The sequence below is a fragment of the Camelina sativa genome, chromosome 2, assembly GCF_030686135.1.
Source record: "Camelina sativa cultivar CO46 ecotype springtype chromosome 2, ASM3068613v1".
In the NCBI taxonomy this organism is placed as follows: Eukaryota; Viridiplantae; Streptophyta; class Magnoliopsida; order Brassicales; family Brassicaceae; genus Camelina; species Camelina sativa.
Genome location: NC_141881.1, coordinates 22149268 through 22165584, shown reverse-complemented (window position 1 = coordinate 22165584; position 16317 = coordinate 22149268). Strand labels below are relative to the sequence as shown.

Here is a 16317-nt window from a genome sequence, read left to right as displayed (position 1 = left end):
AAGACGGCAAATGATCACATCTCGTCGTTCTACAATTTCGACCCGACCTGGCTTTGTTCCGGGTTTGGTTTTGTCGTGGTGGCTATCCGGTAAGACATTAACAATGTCCAGTTTTTGTCAGCTATGGATGTCCAGTCGATTAGTCAAATACTTTGGTGAACAATCAAAAACTAATTTCATATTAACCAGTATATAATTATCTTAGCATGCATGGAGAGATAAAAATTAGAGACTTCCCACCACGAATTCATATTATATATGGTTGGCCCTATAAAGATCTTAATTATGATATTAAACAATTCAATTAAACTTCTAGTTTGGCCACTCAAATTTTCAGTTTCAATTATATATACTTATATAGTTATATATTACAGCCAAATTATATATATATATATATATATATATATGTAATTATGTTTAATTATGTATATTAATATATGAAGTACGTTTAGTTGTCGCCTGGTCGATCTAGCTAGCTAGTCACCTTAGTTGTTAAACGTTGATCGACTTATAACTAGCTAGCAAATCTTAGAACTTTGGTTAGTGGTCTATGAAGCGATACGTAATGATACAAAGAAAGTACATTACCAATTTACCATTATCGAAAAGTTTGTGCGAATAAAAGTTTTGAGATTTGCATGTGCATGCATGGTTTTGAAGATGGCATATATATAATATATTGAATGAATTTTCTAAACATATGTATATATATAGTCACCGAATATGGTGGCGACTCTACTGGAGTGTTCTCCGAACTTATCATCTAGCTACTTCAAGTACGTACAAGAGTAAGAAAGAGTTAGCACCAACAACAATGTTAATGAACAAACCGAATGATGATGAATTGAAGAGTAAGACCACACTTGAGCTTGTAGTTGACGTTGATCATGATGGTGATGCCAATGAGAAGAACCCCAACAGTGCATTTTAGATTTATTTCAACATCAACGATTTAATATATCCTAGTGAATCCAAAGATTTTAAGTTAAGTAAACATCTCATATCTTGTGCTCTCTTTACATGATGTAACACGTGATCAGATGTTACATTTCTAGAAGTTATATATATGGTGATTGATCATGTGATAAATAAAGGAAGAAGGCTACTTTTTTTTCTTTGTTTTTTCATCTTTATTTTTCTATTTTAATTATATATTTTAATTACACACGTAAAAGTGTAAAAATCCAAAATAAAATAATGATTCAGACATGATATTTTTATGTATGATTCTTTTATTTACATGTTACATATAATTCAAGATTTATTAATTAATTTATCGAAAATTCTGAACATTTTAAACAGATAACATCCCTATGTTGCATGGAAACGAAAATGGATACGCGGAAACGAAACGTTTCGGAAACGAGAAACGGGTTTTTCCAAAAATTAAGTAATGGAAACGTTTAGGAAACATATATATATATATATATATATATATAAAGATATAATAAATCTCCAAACATAAAACTATATCAAAAAAATCTGAAACAACATAAATTCAAAACATAAATATTAAATAGTTTGATTAAAAGTAAAACTGTAAAAAAAATAAACGTTCAAATCAAATTTTTTGACCAGCATCGTCATATATTTAGGGATTTAAACGTTTAAACTACTAATCTATGTTGCATGGAAACGGAAACGGATACGCGGAAACGAAACGTTTCGGAAACGAGAAACAGGTTTTTCCAAAAATTAAGTAATGGAAACGTGTAGGAAACGTATATACATATATAGAGATATATATATATATATATATATATATATATATATATATATAAAGATATAATAAATCTCCAAACATAAAACTATATCAAAAAAATCTGAAACAACACAAATTCAAAACATAAATATTAAATAGTTTGATTAAAAGTAAAACTGTAAAAAAAATTAACGTTCAAATCAAATTTTTTGACCAGCATCGTCATATATTTAGGGATTTAAACGTTTAAACTACTAATTATATTATTTTTTTTATCATTATATGTATCATGAATTCTTATATTTTCAATTTATTTATTTATTAAATTTTGAAATTATAAAAAGAGTTTCCATCGTGTTTCCAAAACGGAAACGGAGTTTCCATCGTGTTTCCAAATAGAGATTTTTAGGAATCGTGTTTCTGTGACTTGTTTCCGAGTTTCCATGAGTTTCTGTTTCCGAAACGTTTCGGAAACGGGAAACGCACCTCAAAAAGAGTTTCCATGCAACATAGCTACTAATTATATTATATTCTTTTATCATTATATGTATCATGAATTCTTATATTTTCAATTTATTTATTTATTAAATTTTGAAATTATAAAAAGAGTTTCCATCGTGTTTCCAAAACGGAAACGGAGTTTCCATCGTGTTTCCAAACAGAGATTTTTAGGAATCGTGTTTCTGTGACTTGTTTCCGAGTTTCCATGAGTTTCTGTTTCTGAAACGTTTCGGAAACGGGAAACGCACCTCAAAAAGAGTTTCCATGCAACATAGTAACATCCATACATTATTTAATATATAATTTGGAGCAAAAGAAACACAAATTATCATGTTTTTTTTTTAAAGAGACCATTATTTCCAAAAAATCAAAACACTGTTTTAAAAGGGAAAAAAAAAAAAAGAAGCAAAACGTTATGTTTTATCTTTTTCTCCGGTATAAATTAGACGAACGGTAAAAAAATGCAAAATTAGATTGTAGAGACGAGCTTTTCATACTTACCTTGTTCAAGATTTTGTTATCGATTAATTATCTCCCAGTAAGTTATTTTTTTTTGTGTGTTTGGGTTAATAGGTAAAGTTTTTTGGAGGAGTTACCAATCAGGACCAATATCTCCTGATTCCCTAAGGTCATCTCTGTTTTAATCACACTAGATGAATTTTACCGTCGAATGTGTATAAAGTGCCCATTCAATAGTTCTTATTTTATCAATCAAGCAAAATGAACAACTAGGTCCATTATCTCTTATTTCAAAGATATGATTATAAACCACATTTATAATTAAAGTAGATAAGCGTTTGTTTATTTACAAGATCATATGTAAATATGCCTTATAGAGAACACTAGTTTCACACTCACCACACGTGTTACTAACCCACCATAAAGCTAACTAGAAAATGTTTTGAACTTTTTATAATTGAAGTACCTTTTTATCTATATCCATTATTATCGTTTTCTATTATATTTTCCATAAGCACAAGCACTAAAACAAATCTGCCTTGTTTATTCGACATTTTGGAACTTAGTGTGATAAACAAAATAATCAAAGTTTGTATGAAAATAATTGGATCAACCCTTTTTGGAGCATCATCATAATCATCGTCTCTTGTAGAGGTCAATTAGTGGGCGACATGCTTCAAAAAAATTCTCTGATGAATTTGTTTCATATAATCCGATAAAATTGCTTATATATATGCATAATAGATTTTCATATATATATATATATATATATATATATGCATGCGTTTGTATTTTGGGATGTATATAGTTGCTAATAGGTTGTTGAAGCACATAATTTGTGTGTCTAATGTTATGCGTGTGTATAATAACTAATAAGTATGTTGAAGTCATTATATATATGAAAATCTGTTTAATCTCCGCACACGTCTAACAAAATGTCATATAAATATTAAATTTCGAAAACTTAAGAAGCAAACTATTACAAAGTTATGTCCGCTTCAAAATATATAATCCACCATCTTTCTAGGTTCGTTTTTAATTCATGAAATTTTCATAAGATTTTCCTAATTCAAGTTTAATTAAAGTCAATTTATTATTAAGCACCAATATAATTTTTGGAACAAAAATGTTCAAAATTACTAATGTTCCAAACTTGTGATCAGATATAGATTATTATTTTAAAATGAACACCAAAGAAAAACTATTATATATATACACACACATTATAGACGTAACTCTCCTACTTCCAAAACCATTTCCCAACCTTTTTCGTTCTTCCGGCCAATCAAATGGGTGATAAACTTCGATTACTCATCGGAATTTTGGGTATACTTTTTTTGGTCTAATAATATATATACTTTCTAACTCTATCATATGCTTTTTTCTTTATTTTTGAAATACTATTTTAAACTTAGTCTTGGGTCTATAACATATATATCTCTACAAGAAACATATTTGTGTGAGAATCTTGTTATGGTTTTTATTCAAAACTAATTATGGTCACTCCACAGGAAACGGAGCTTCGTTGTTGCTCTACACAGCTCCTATGTAAGTAAATGAAATTTTTCTAAATCAAATAGCCAATTTAATTTGAGTTAAAGAAGAAAGAAGATTATATAACTCTTTTTTTTTTTTTCTCTTAATGGACAAGTAGATTAACATTTTCAAGGGTGTTTAAGAAGAAAAGCACAGAGGAGTTCTCATGTTTTCCTTACGTTATGACACTCTTCAACTGTTTGATTTATACTTGGTACGGTTTACCGATTGTGAGTCATCTTTGGGAGAATCTTCCTCTCGTCACCATTAATGGAGTCGGCATCCTTCTCGAATCGATCTTCATTTTCATATATTTCTGGTACTCGTCGCCCAAAGAAAAGGTAAAGTATTCATTTTATTAGAATCATATGGTACTTTTTTCGTAGGGTAATTAAAATATGACATTAATGATCCTTATATAAAACAGATTAAGGTTGGTGTTACATTTGTTCCGGTGATCGTTTTGTTCGGCTTAACGGCAGCAATCTCAGCCGTGGTATTTGACGACCACCACCACCGGAAATCATTCGTGGGAAGTGTTGGCCTCGTGGCTTCCATTTCCATGTACGGTTCTCCTCTCATCGTTATGGTAAGCCATATATATACATCGTTAAAATTATGTTACAACTTACAAGAAAAAATGTTTTTTGAAGGTGATCAAAAGTCAAAACCATGCAACTATGTATCTTAGAGATATATTGTTTTGCAAAAAAAAAAAGATGATTTTTTTTTTTGCGTGTGTGTGTGTGTGCTAATTAAAAAAAATGTGAATATTGTGTGTGCAGAAGAAAGTGATAGAGACGAAAAGTGTGGAATACATGCCGTTTTACTTGTCCTTCTTCTCATTTCTGGCTAGTTCCCTTTGGTTGGCATATGGTTTGCTCAGCCATGATCTCTTTCTTGCGGTTCGTTTTTTTCTTTTCCTAATTTATACTGAGATCTACAAAGTTATTGAGATTTGCATGTGCATGCATGGTTTTGAAGATTTCATATATACATTTGATGAATTTTCAAAACATTTATATATAGTCACCTAATATGGTGGCGACTCCACTGGGAATTCTCCAACTTATCATCTACTTCAAGTACAAGAATAAGAAGGAACTAGCACCAACAACAATGGTGGTAAGCAAACGGAATGACGATGAAGAGAAGAGTAAGACCACACTTGAGCTTGTAGTTGACGTTGATCGTGATGGTGATGGTGATGCCAATGAGAAGACTTCCAACAATGCATGTTAGCTAGCTTTCAACCTCATCGATTTAATAGCTTCGGTGTGAATCCAAATTTTTTATGTAAACATCTCATATGTTGTGCTTTTCATTACGTGATCAAATGTTACATTACTACAAGTTATATGGTGGTTGATCATCTGATGAATAAAAGGAACGCTACGAATTTGCTTCTTTTTTTTCCCCCTTAATTAATTTTTCTATTTGAAGGTCATATATATACACACACACGAAACATCAATGTGTCGTCAAAAATGAAAAGATCACCTCCAGATCTCACACTAAAAATGTACTATAATTCATTTAGGCCTGGGCATTTGAGTGTTCGGGTCGGGATCAAGTTCAGGTAATTCGGGTTTACTAATATAGGATCCGAAACAGGTGTTCATATAATTTTGGGTCGGGGTCAGGTTCGGTTCCTATCGGGTTCAGGTTATTTGGGTATTGACTTTAAGAAACCTGTAATGTATCCAAAATATATTCGGTTATGGATAGTACCTACTCGAACATATCCAAAGTACCCACAAAAACCTGAAATGTACCCACAAAACCCGAACAATCTGAAATATAACTGTACAAACAGTTGTATAATACTATAATCTAACAAATTCAATAAGAAACAATGAACTAAATGAAACTGAGCATACCATGTCTCGCAAAACAATTCAAACACATACCATGTCTCGCAAAATAAGCATCCCAATAAAGAAAAGCATGACTTAAAATATTAAACAAATGAAACTGATAATGATAAACTGATGTTGTATAAATACCCAACATTACATTCGGTTCACTAGCTAAATATATATGTTTGAAATTGATGTTGTATAAATCTACATATGTGATACAGTGATATCTTGTATAAATGTGTTCGGGTATAAACAGATACTCACGGGTTCTCGGGTTTTGGTTCGGGTAATACCCGATACATGTGGTTATTTGTAAACGAAAACCAATTGGTTATTTATACAGAATCACTTCGGGTCGGATTCGGGTATTTTCGGCTCAGGTTCGGGTCGGTTCCTCGGGTTCGGTTTATTTGCCCAGGCCTATTCATTCATAAATTATGTCGATTTTATTTCACTATGCGTATCTTTTTTTTTTCCTTTGCTGTAATCAACGTTTTTGAATTTTGCATTAGTAATTAATTTTTAATCCTACTCGTAATAATGGGCCAGTTAAAGCGTAAAGCCCATATATGTATTGGATTATATTATTAGCCCAACATTGAAAAACGCTGTTAAAACAAACGGCGTTTAAAGAAACCGCGAGATAGAAACGCACTTTTTGGATTCTCTCTCCCTCAAAATAATACAGTAGTCTCTATCTATCTTCTTCCTCAACCCGAAACCCTAATTTCTCTGCAGATTTTGCTCCGATTTCCAGAAAGATCTCTCCAGGTAACATGATCTCTTTTTTCTTCTCTTGTTTCGGACTCTTTCGTAGTAATCTGTTTGTATTATGTGAACTCCGCTGCTAAAAAAAGAATCAAATCCTATAACTTATTTTGAATTTTTCCGGGCCAATTTTGTTGAGATCTGAAGAGTTTGTGATTTGTGCAAATTTGTAATTTATGGTTTCGTTGTTGTTATATTGTACAGCTACAAGATTTCGTTTGAGCAATGTCTTCTGTTTCGAGCCAGCCACAGTTTCGTTACACGCAACCTCCTTCTAAGGTTCTTCATTTGAGAAACTTGCCTTGGGAATGTACTGAAGAGGAGTTAATTGAACTGGGGAAGCCTTTTGGTACAGTTGTTAATACCAAGTGTAATGTTGGAGCTAATCGGAATCAAGCTTTTATTGAGTTTGTAAGTGGAAGAGATTATACCAAAGTTGCAATGAGTGTTATCGTTTTGTTACAAGTTTTTGATTTTTAATTTGGTTGTTTGTTGTGTATTTCAGGAAGATTTGAATCAAGCTATACAAATGATTTCTTACTATGCTTCTTCTTCCGAGCCTGCTCAAGTTCGAGGTAAAACTGTCTACCTCCAGTACTCCAACAGGCAAGAGATAGTGAATAACAAAACGACAGCAGATGTTGTGGGGAATGTTCTTCTAGTGACAATTGAAGGAGACGATGCTCGTATGGTCAGCATTGATGTCTTGCATGTGGTAAGTGTGTCACACACCTTTATTTGGTTTGGTTTTCCTTAGAAGAAGTAAACCTATTGCTGAAAGATGTTTCCAAGACATTCTGATAATTAGGGTTGTAGGTTGTCGTGCTTTTGGAAACTTACTTTTGACATGAATGTAAATGGATCAGCAGGGCCATGTCAAGGCAATATCTTCAGTGGCAGCCTAATGCATTAGGAGAAAAAGAGCACATGTGTGTGTTTGTTTCCTTTCTCCTTTCCCTGACACTGCCTCTCTCTTTCCTACTCTCTCTCCCCCTCACACTTCCCTTTTTATCAGATATACTCTAGGATTTGTAAGATATGGTCTTACATAGGTGTAGTTAGTATTCTTGTTTGGTATGACAGGGTGCAGCTCTATCTTACATAGGGTAGTTAGTATTTTTGTTTGATATGATATGGTGCAGCTCTTTCTGCCTTTCTTTTGTGATATATAACTCTTTTAAAAATTTACGTGGCTGTGGGGAATCCTATCTAGAGGTTCATCAATCTGCTAACCTTTTGAGACATACCTTGTGTCTAATATGATTGATATGTTGGAAAACATATCTGTTACCTTCCAGAGAGTGTAGCCTGGCATCGGACTTGTCACGTACTCACGTCATATTACGTTGGTTTAATTTGCTGTCCTCTATTTTGTGATGCTGTATGAGTTTGATACATAGAGTTATCCCAAACTAAATTTGTCTTGTTATGGTGCTCTAGTGCAAATTAATTACAGATTCACAGGAGTCTTTATAGTTGAATCTTCTGGCTTTTTTTTTTTTTGTTTCCATTGTTGATCTAATTGCTGGTTTGCAATGCAGGTATTCTCAGCATTTGGGTTCGTTCACAAGATTACTACTTTCGAGAAGACAGCTGGATACCAGGTATATTACCAAGCCATTAATTTGCTTTTGTATCTCGATGTTAGTATTTATTTTGCTTATAATGTTTATTGTCTGAATTGCTCTTAGGCACTGGTTCAATTTTCTGATGCGGAAACTGCAACCTCTTCAAAAAATGCCCTCGATGGAAGAAGCATCCCTAGGTGACGGTTGTACTAATTTTTTGAGACGGTATTTAGTCTAACTGTGAAGGGCTGCATAGCTCTAGATATTGTGCGGAGGTTCTGACAATTTGTCAGCCTTTCAAGCGTCTGTTGGTGTTTTAGCATCTAATGGCTAGTTCTGGGGTGATGTATGGCGAATGGCGTTGATAGATGCAGGAAAATTAAATTTGCATCTAATCTTTTCATGAATCACCTGGGAAAATACCGTAGGCATTGATAGCTACTTAGAATAAGGATAGGCATTGATAGCTACTTAGAATAAGGATAGGCATTGATAGCTCTGCTTAGAATAAGGATACTCTTTTCATGTGAGATTCCTGGCAATATCGTGTTTATTTGATTATAACCATACAGGCTTTGCGTTATAATTATATATGTTTGTTATAATTATATATTTATAATTAATTTTTACTGACTTCTTTTTTCTGGGTATTAGGTATCTACTCCCTGAGCAAGTGGGACAATGCTCTCTCAAAATCACATATTCAGCTCATACAGATCTGACTGTCAAATTTCAGAGTCATCGGAGTAGGTATGTGTATTCAGATTGTTGTTGAAACATGTTTATGTTTTGGTTTACTTGGTGGTTGCGATGCTTCTATGACCAAATTTACTGAATTGTTTCCTCTTTATTTTGCAGGGACTATACTAATATGTACCTTCCCGTTGCTCCATCAGCCATTGATAGTACTGGTCAGGTAAGCAATCTGAAAATAGTCTCTTTATGCATTTATATGATTGTAAATCCGTTTTCTAAGTTTTCAATCTAGCTATTAAAGTAAAAGATTAATGTGTCATTCCTACTAGGTGATTGTGGGTGTAGACGGGAAGAAGATGGAGCCAGAAAGTAATGTTCTTCTCGCATCCATTGAAAACATGCAGTATGCAGTAACCTTGGACGTTTTACACATGGTAATACTTGCCCTATACTGAATCCTCATTGAATCTTTGGTTCTATATTATAATTAACTGTTCTTTTGTAACTCGTAGGTTTTTGCGGCTTTTGGGGAAGTTCAAAAGATTGCAATGTTTGACAAGAATGGTGGCCTACAGGCATTGATTCAATACCAAGGTAACAAACTTATATAATATGCTCTGTTTCAGTTGTCATTGATCTCTGTAAGAGCAACTTCTCAAATGACACACTGGCTGTTTGGTTTCTTTCAGATGTTCAAACGGCTATGGTGGCTAAGGAAGCATTGGAAGGACATTGTATTTACGACGGTGGATTTTGTAAGCTCCACATTACTTATTCACGCCACACGGACCTCAGCATAAAGGTGAACAACGATAGAAGCAGAGACTACACAATGCCCAACCCGCCAGTTCCAATGCCTCAACAACCCAGTCAGAATCCATACGCCGGCAATCCACAGCAATACCACGCAGCAGGTGGGAGCCACCACCAACAGCAGCAGCCGCCGCCACAAGGCGGATGGGGGCAAGGTTCAATGGGAATGGGTGGTGGTCACAATCCTTACATGGCACCACCGTCTTCTGGCCCAATGCATCAAGGTCCTCCAGGTGGTCATATGCCTCCACAGCATTACGGTGGTCCGGGTCCAATGCATTAGAGAGAGAGAAATAGAGTCCCTCAAAAGTCGAAGACAAAGATGTTCAATTTCTTTCTCTCTTAATTTCTCTTCGTAGCTCTTTTTTTATTTTTCTTTTGGGTTTGTTTGGAACACTTGTACTTGTGTCCAAAAAGATAATCTTATAAAACGGAAACCATTTGAGAAATGTATTAGAAGAAACTTTAACCTCTCTCTCAGTCTATGTCTCTCTCTCACTCACCATATCATTTTCATTATCAAAAAATCTAATCAAAAATCTAATCTCTAGTCTCTAATTGAAAGCTCAAAATTGGGTAGAGTTATTGGATAAGATAAAAAAAGAGTTAGAGAAGAGAAAAGATAAAGAGAGGATCTTGTGGCTCCCAAGTCTCCAAAGTCTTCTCTTTTGCTCTAAAGAATAAAAAAGAGAGTAAGAGAGAAGGAAGGAAGAAGAAGATAAAAGAGGATTTGATTTTGATTCCATCATCATAAAACCCTAAACCATCAATGTCTTCTTCTACTCTTCAAGCTTCTCTTCTCCTTCGTCCTCCTCCTCCTCCTCCTCTTCATTCATATTCCTTTAAGCCTCGTTCTTCTCTCTTCTCTCCTTGTTTGAGTTTTCACAACTCTCGATTTCGTCCCCTTCCTTGTTCATTGCGCCAAGACAATGTCGCTTCCGACTCCGATTTTATTCCCAAGGACCCTGCTTTTCTTAGCCAAGGGGAGAGTACGACGGATTCATTTGTCACGGATTCGGAATTAGAGACGAACGATAAATTTGTGGGTGGTGAGGGGACGAGTGAAGCTACTAGCTTTGAGGCGGATGTGAAAAGTGGAGGCGGAGAAGAAGAAGCAGAGGTTATTGATGGAGTAACGGAGGGAGAGGAGAAGAAGAACAAGTTTCGGATTGTGGTGTTGATGATGGGACTATGGGCGGCTGTAAAGAGAGCTATGGAGAAGGTGATGGAGTGGGAGTGGTTAAGCTGGTGGCCTTTCTCTCGCCAGGAGAAGCGGCTTGAGAAACTTATTGCTGAGGCTGATGCCAATCCAAAGGATGCGGCTTTGCAGGGAGCTTTATTGGCTGAGCTCAATAAGCACATGTATGTAACTTTATCAAGCTCTGGTTTGATTGTTGTAGTTTGAATTCAACTGATTTTATGTGGTATGCTGATGTTTTTTTTTTTCTGGATTCAGTCCTGAGGCTGTAGTTCAACGGTTCGAACAAAGGGAACACGCAGTGGACAGTAGAGGAGTTGCTGAGTATATTCGAGCTCTTGTCATTACAAATTCTCTTGCGGAGTATCTTCCTGACGAACAAACCGGGAAGCCATCTAGTCTTCCCACACTGGTATTATTTCTGTCTGATTGGACCATGACTACTTCTAGAATCTGTGGTTTGGCTATCTGTTTTTTTCTGTGGTCTACGTTTTGATCTCTGAAGTTGATTTGCTTGCTGCCCCTTATAAATGTTATTTCTAGTTGTCTTTGTTTCTAAGTTAGTGTTGTTGTATTTGTAATAATCATTGGTATATGTGCAGCTGCAAGAGCTGAAGCATCGTGCATCAGGCAATATGGACGAATCATTTGTGAACCCTGGTATATCTGAGAAGCAACCATTGCATGTTACTATGGTAAGTTTCTCTTATATTTACCCAGCTAGTTATGTATACAAAGTTTCGCTTTTTCTTAGTTTCATGATGGTTCTGTATATGTTAAGTTCTTAACATGTGTCTTTGCTTTGTTAGGTTAATCCTAAAGTTTCAAACAAATCAAGATTTGCACAAGAGCTTGTCTCTACGATCTTGTTCACAGTTGCGGTGGGATTAGTGTGGTATGCATCATCTATCTTTTAAGTTGAGATTAGATTTATGATAGATTGGTTTAGATAACATAGGCAGAAGTGTTGCTTCTCATGCATAGTTGAACTTGTGACTGCTTCTCCATTTTAGTACTTCTGCTCCTGTTAAAATGGAAGGTTCCTTGTTTAGGTTAATGGGTGCAGCTGCTCTGCAAAAGTATATTGGAAGCCTGGGAGGAATTGGAACTTCGGGTGTTGGTTCAAGTTCTTCATATTCTCCAAAAGAGATGAACAAAGAAATAACGCCAGAAAAGGTAGAATTTTGACTAAACACGAGGAGTCTAAAATGAGTTAAAGTATAACTGCAATGAAATTTATAGCGTTAGTTACAGTGAACAAACATATAGTAAGAGAAGGATATTGTTAATTAGTTGCATGATATCATCCTTCTTACCTGAGCTAGTTATTGTCTTGGATCCTCTTTGAATTGATGTTAATTTACCCCGTTAACGTTTTAATAGTTCTGTTCATGTAGTCCTTGAGGCCAATAAATGTGTCTGAGCGGCTTCACTGTGTCTTTTTCTAACAAGTTTACTTGCTGCAGAATGTCAAAACATTTAAGGATGTAAAGGGTTGTGATGATGCCAAACAAGAGCTTGAGGAGGTGGTTGAATATCTTAAAAATCCATCAAAGTTTACCCGCCTTGGAGGAAAGTTGCCAAAGGTATTATTTCCTCTCGATTGCATCCTACTTTGCATTTGGTTTTCTTATGGCCATAATTTGTTTTAAGTTAGCATTGTGACATTTCTTAAATGTTTGCTTCCAGGGAATTCTTCTAACCGGGGCACCTGGTACCGGAAAGACATTACTGGCTAAAGTAAGTTCTCACAGAGTGTTACATTGTTGTGTCTTATCTATTGGGTTGTTATGAAGAGTTAACAATTTCATTTTTGTTGGTGTCTTTCAGTCACATCCCACATAAACCTAAATTCTTCTTATTATCATTTGACGTCAAAACAGAAGTTCTTTATTAGGCTACCAATTCTATAAATAATTTCAGTAAGCTGACGCGTTTTAAATTTTAAAGGCAATTGCTGGAGAAGCTGGGGTACCCTTCTTCTATAGAGCTGGATCTGAATTTGAAGAGATGTGAGCGTTCTACTTTTCTTTCACGGTCATATGTCTTGAGCTACATTTGCCATCAACTATTTATTACTATCAGCTGACTCAACTTTTGTTAATGTCTTTTAATATCAAGTTTTAATTTTCTTGATCGACAGGTTTGTCGGGGTAGGAGCTCGGCGAGTGAGATCATTGTTTCAGGCAGCTAAGAAGAAGGTATAATTCAATCTTCACTGCTAGTAGTCTATGTTCAAAGATTTTTGTTGGTTATTCTTCCATGAATTAAGTTCCATTTACTGACTGTCATGTATGACAGGCACCTTGTATCATATTCATTGATGAAATTGATGCTGTTGGGTCCACGAGAAAACAATGGGAAGGGCATACAAAGAAGACGTTGCATCAACTACTTGTCGAAATGGATGGTTTTGAGCAAAATGAGGTACTTGTTGATGAGGGATACCGTACCTTGTGATTACTCCCCTAGTTTGCAGAAATATAATAATATTCTGCTTCTTTTTATTTTGGTTATGTAGGGAATTATAGTTATGGCTGCAACGAACTTGCCTGATATACTTGATCCAGCCCTGACAAGACCGGGCAGATTCGATAGGCATGTAAGTACTGACACATAGATAACTAGGTGTGTTGTTCGTTCCGTTATGAAAAATTGTTTCAGATTTTTCGTAAGGAAGTACTGACAGATTTAATTTTAGATTGTCGTCCCTAGTCCGGATGTCCGTGGACGCCAAGAGATTTTGGAACTCTACCTCCAAGGCAAACCTATGTCAGAAGATGTGGATGTTAAAGCAATTGCTCGTGGAACTCCTGGATTCAATGGTGCTGGTAAGTGTATTAAATCTATAACGACAGTTTAGTCATCCTTGAATTTAGTAAAAGTGTCTTCTTTTTGTCATGGTCCTATAAAGATTCAATGATTCAATACATTTTTCTCCAATCTCACCAAAACGATTTCCAGATCTTGCAAACCTGGTGAATATTGCTGCCATCAAAGCAGCTGTTGAAGGGGCTGAGAAGCTATCTTCTGAACAGTTGGAATTCGCAAAGGACCGAATAGTCATGGGCACAGAGAGGAAGACAATGTTCGTATCAGAGGACTCAAAAAAGGTATATTTCAATATCTGACACAACATATAAGTCGTTTTGGATGTGGAGTCCAAACATCTCACTTGCTTTTTTGCCTCTTTAGCTCACTGCATACCATGAGAGTGGTCATGCTATTGTCGCTTTGAACACGGGAGGTGCACATCCGATCCACAAAGCGACAATAATGCCACGAGGATCTGCATTGGGAATGGTTACCCAGTTACCTTCAAACGATGAAACATCAGTGAGCAAGAGGCAGTTATTAGCTCGTCTTGATGTATGTATGGGAGGAAGAGTTGCAGAGGAGCTCATCTTTGGCCAGGACTATATCACCACTGGAGCAAGTAGTGATCTGTCCCAGGCCACAGAACTTGCACAATATATGGTAACCTTGTGCCTCTATATTACTCAAAGATTAGAAGATACATGTGTTAGTTTATCGAAAAGTTAGCCGCCAGTTCTATTAGTTTGTGGAATTGAGTTTTCAGGGTTTTAGTCTCTGAGATCCTAAAAACTATATAAGTTACAAGCTAACGGTAAAAAGAAACTTCCACTGTAGAGTTTTGGTAACAGAGTTTACCTCTCTTGTGGTAGTTGTAGTAATGCTGTTTTGGTTTATCATGCAAGGTATCGAGTTGTGGGATGAGTGAGGCAATAGGACCAGTTCATATAAAGGAAAGACCAAGCTCTGATATGCAATCACGCATTGATGCAGAGGTAGAGACTCTCTCTCTATTCATTTTTTTTTATAGTTCCTCGTTTAAATCCGATTGCTCCCAAGTCTGCGTATTCATCTGGTGGTGATGATACTTTTGGTCAGGTTGTGAAGCTTCTTCGAGAGGCATATGAGCGAGTGAAAGCTCTCTTGAAACGGGTTCGTGTTTGCCAAATTTTCATTTACTCGATCAAAAACTGTTTAATAAAAAAGTCGTTACTCACTTTAGTTGTGTATACGTGTGTTTCCCCAAGCATGAGAAGCAGCTACACACATTAGCAAACGCACTTCTAGAGTATGAAACGCTAACCGCAGAGGACATAAAGCGTATCCTCCTTCCAAACCAAGAAGGGGATGATAAGTTACAGGAGCAACAAGAAGGAGACTTGGTATTGGCTTAAGTCACATCATTCATTATCATAAACACAGCTGTTTGGGGTGAAAAAGGGAGGTTCAAAGCTTTGTACAGAGTAAATCTCCCATAGATGATTCTACAACAACCAAAAAGAAAAAAACATGTGAAATTATTTATCTCAGGTTACAAATTATTGTAGTTTTTCTAAGTTTCATTAGCTCATTAGTTTCACTTCGACCTGGAACCTTTTTCCCTTTTTAACATTCTGTTCAATTCTATGAAAAAATTGTAAAACAACATTGAAAAGAATGTAATTGTAGTCTTTACATGTTTTTTCTTTTGGATAAATTTGAAAGAAAACAACAATAAGAGCATTTATTTGTAATGATATTGAAAAAAAGCAGTGGTAATGGAACCACCTGTCCATGTGACCTATTCGAATATTTTAATATGACAAACTTATAAGCTCATCCACTACCGTAAATAACAAACGAAGAAACAAACAGCAAATATTATTGCATTGTAAAAAACAAATACTACTAAAAGACTTTTTACAGCTAATGGGGATGAAGTGTGTTTCCTGATCACAAGTGAAGACAAAATCATATATATAAAAGTAGAGTTTCAGTCTCTCCTTATTAGTCCACTTGGCAATATAATTTTAACAAAAAAAAAATTATATTAGAACACAAATTTAAAATAATTAATTTTCACATTTAACTCACATAATATAAAACTGAAATCTTTATAGCTTCTCCCTATAAATTATGCATTAACTTTATTTCTCCACTAAGTTATATTAATCAATTGTATTAAAACAAAATAATAAATTAGAATTGTAACTCTCATTTTTCTAAATGTAATTTTTCATCATTTTTCTTCCTATAAATATTCATTATCTTATTCTCTTAGTCTATCACTCTTTCATTCTCTCATCTTCTTCCACTACTCTCAAATCTCTTTTTTGTTTTGTTTTGTTTTGTTTTGTATTTTTTTGTTATTGTTGTTGTATGGGTTATAAAAACTCAAATCAAACATCATTGTAAAAGCTT

At 35.0% G+C, this 16317-nt stretch overlaps 3 protein-coding genes across 7 annotated transcripts; all 3 read left to right on the top strand.

Moving 5' to 3' along the window:
• Positions 1–3583: 3583 nt before the first annotated feature.
• Positions 3584–5605, top strand: LOC104728310 (bidirectional sugar transporter SWEET3). Of its 2 annotated transcripts, none has more exons than XM_087487345.1 (6): positions 3584–3689; positions 4174–4210; positions 4317–4539; positions 4626–4787; positions 4984–5103; positions 5228–5605. In XM_087487345.1, the coding sequence occupies exons 3-6, from the start codon at positions 4381–4383 to the stop codon at positions 5438–5440; spliced, it is 654 nt and encodes a 217-aa protein (XP_087343471.1). In that variant the 5' UTR covers positions 3584–3689; positions 4174–4210; positions 4317–4380; the 3' UTR covers positions 5441–5605. The 2 variants fall into 2 exon arrangements, with proteins under 2 accessions (XP_087343471.1, XP_010445610.1); XM_010447308.2 differs by lacking the exon at positions 3584–3689 and adding an exon at positions 3853–3988.
• A 1068-nt stretch (positions 5606–6673) lies between these two features.
• Positions 6674–10378, top strand: LOC104728297 (polypyrimidine tract-binding protein homolog 2). Of its 4 annotated transcripts, none has more exons than XM_087487330.1 (11): positions 6674–6831; positions 7033–7239; positions 7334–7543; positions 7698–7757; positions 8370–8432; positions 8520–8621; positions 9051–9146; positions 9255–9312; positions 9422–9526; positions 9605–9686; positions 9782–10378. In XM_087487330.1, the coding sequence occupies exons 3-11, from the start codon at positions 7509–7511 to the stop codon at positions 10186–10188; spliced, it is 1008 nt and encodes a 335-aa protein (XP_087343456.1). In that variant the 5' UTR covers positions 6674–6831; positions 7033–7239; positions 7334–7508; the 3' UTR covers positions 10189–10378. The 4 variants fall into 4 exon arrangements, with proteins under 4 accessions (XP_087343456.1, XP_010445601.2, XP_087343455.1 ...); XM_087487329.1 differs by having other exon boundaries at positions 6701–6831; positions 7695–7757; XM_010447299.2 differs by lacking the exon at positions 7698–7757 and having other exon boundaries at positions 6690–6831; positions 8520–8593.
• Positions 10379–10384: 6 nt separating this feature from the next.
• LOC104728288 (ATP-dependent zinc metalloprotease FTSH 11, chloroplastic/mitochondrial) lies at positions 10385–15394 on the top strand. The gene is made up of 17 exons (XM_010447290.2): positions 10385–11267; positions 11362–11515; positions 11706–11798; positions 11913–11998; positions 12156–12279; positions 12570–12689; positions 12793–12843; positions 13054–13115; positions 13247–13304; positions 13405–13530; positions 13625–13705; positions 13805–13934; positions 14068–14216; positions 14299–14580; positions 14823–14912; positions 15016–15069; positions 15165–15394. Exons 1-17 carry the CDS (start codon positions 10675–10677, stop codon positions 15309–15311), a joined length of 2400 nt encoding a protein of 799 aa, XP_010445592.1. The 5' UTR covers positions 10385–10674; the 3' UTR covers positions 15312–15394.
• The last annotated feature ends 923 nt before the right edge of the window (positions 15395–16317 follow it).

Coding starts and splice junctions, on each gene's coding strand:
- LOC104728310 (XM_010447308.2), top strand. CDS start 3,952: ATGGGTGATAAACTTCGATTACTCATCGGAATTTTGG. Junction 4,211..4,316: donor TTGCTCTACACAGCTCCTAT/GTAAGTAAATGA, acceptor ATGGACAAGTAG/ATTAACATTTTCAAGGGTGT. Junction 4,788..4,983: donor GTTCTCCTCTCATCGTTATG/GTAAGCCATATA, acceptor TTGTGTGTGCAG/AAGAAAGTGATAGAGACGAA.
- LOC104728297 (XM_010447299.2), top strand. CDS start 7,054: ATGTCTTCTGTTTCGAGCCAGCCACAGTTTCGTTACACGCAACCTCCT. Junction 8,433..8,519: donor AGAAGACAGCTGGATACCAG/GTATATTACCAA, acceptor AATTGCTCTTAG/GCACTGGTTCAATTTTCTGA. Junction 9,687..9,781: donor GGCATTGATTCAATACCAAG/GTAACAAACTTA, acceptor GGTTTCTTTCAG/ATGTTCAAACGGCTATGGTG.
- LOC104728288 (XM_010447290.2), top strand. CDS start 10,675: ATGTCTTCTTCTACTCTTCAAGCTTCTCTTCTCCTTCGTCCTCCTCCT. Junction 12,690..12,792: donor TTGGAGGAAAGTTGCCAAAG/GTATTATTTCCT, acceptor GTTTGCTTCCAG/GGAATTCTTCTAACCGGGGC. Junction 13,305..13,404: donor TTCAGGCAGCTAAGAAGAAG/GTATAATTCAAT, acceptor CATGTATGACAG/GCACCTTGTATCATATTCAT.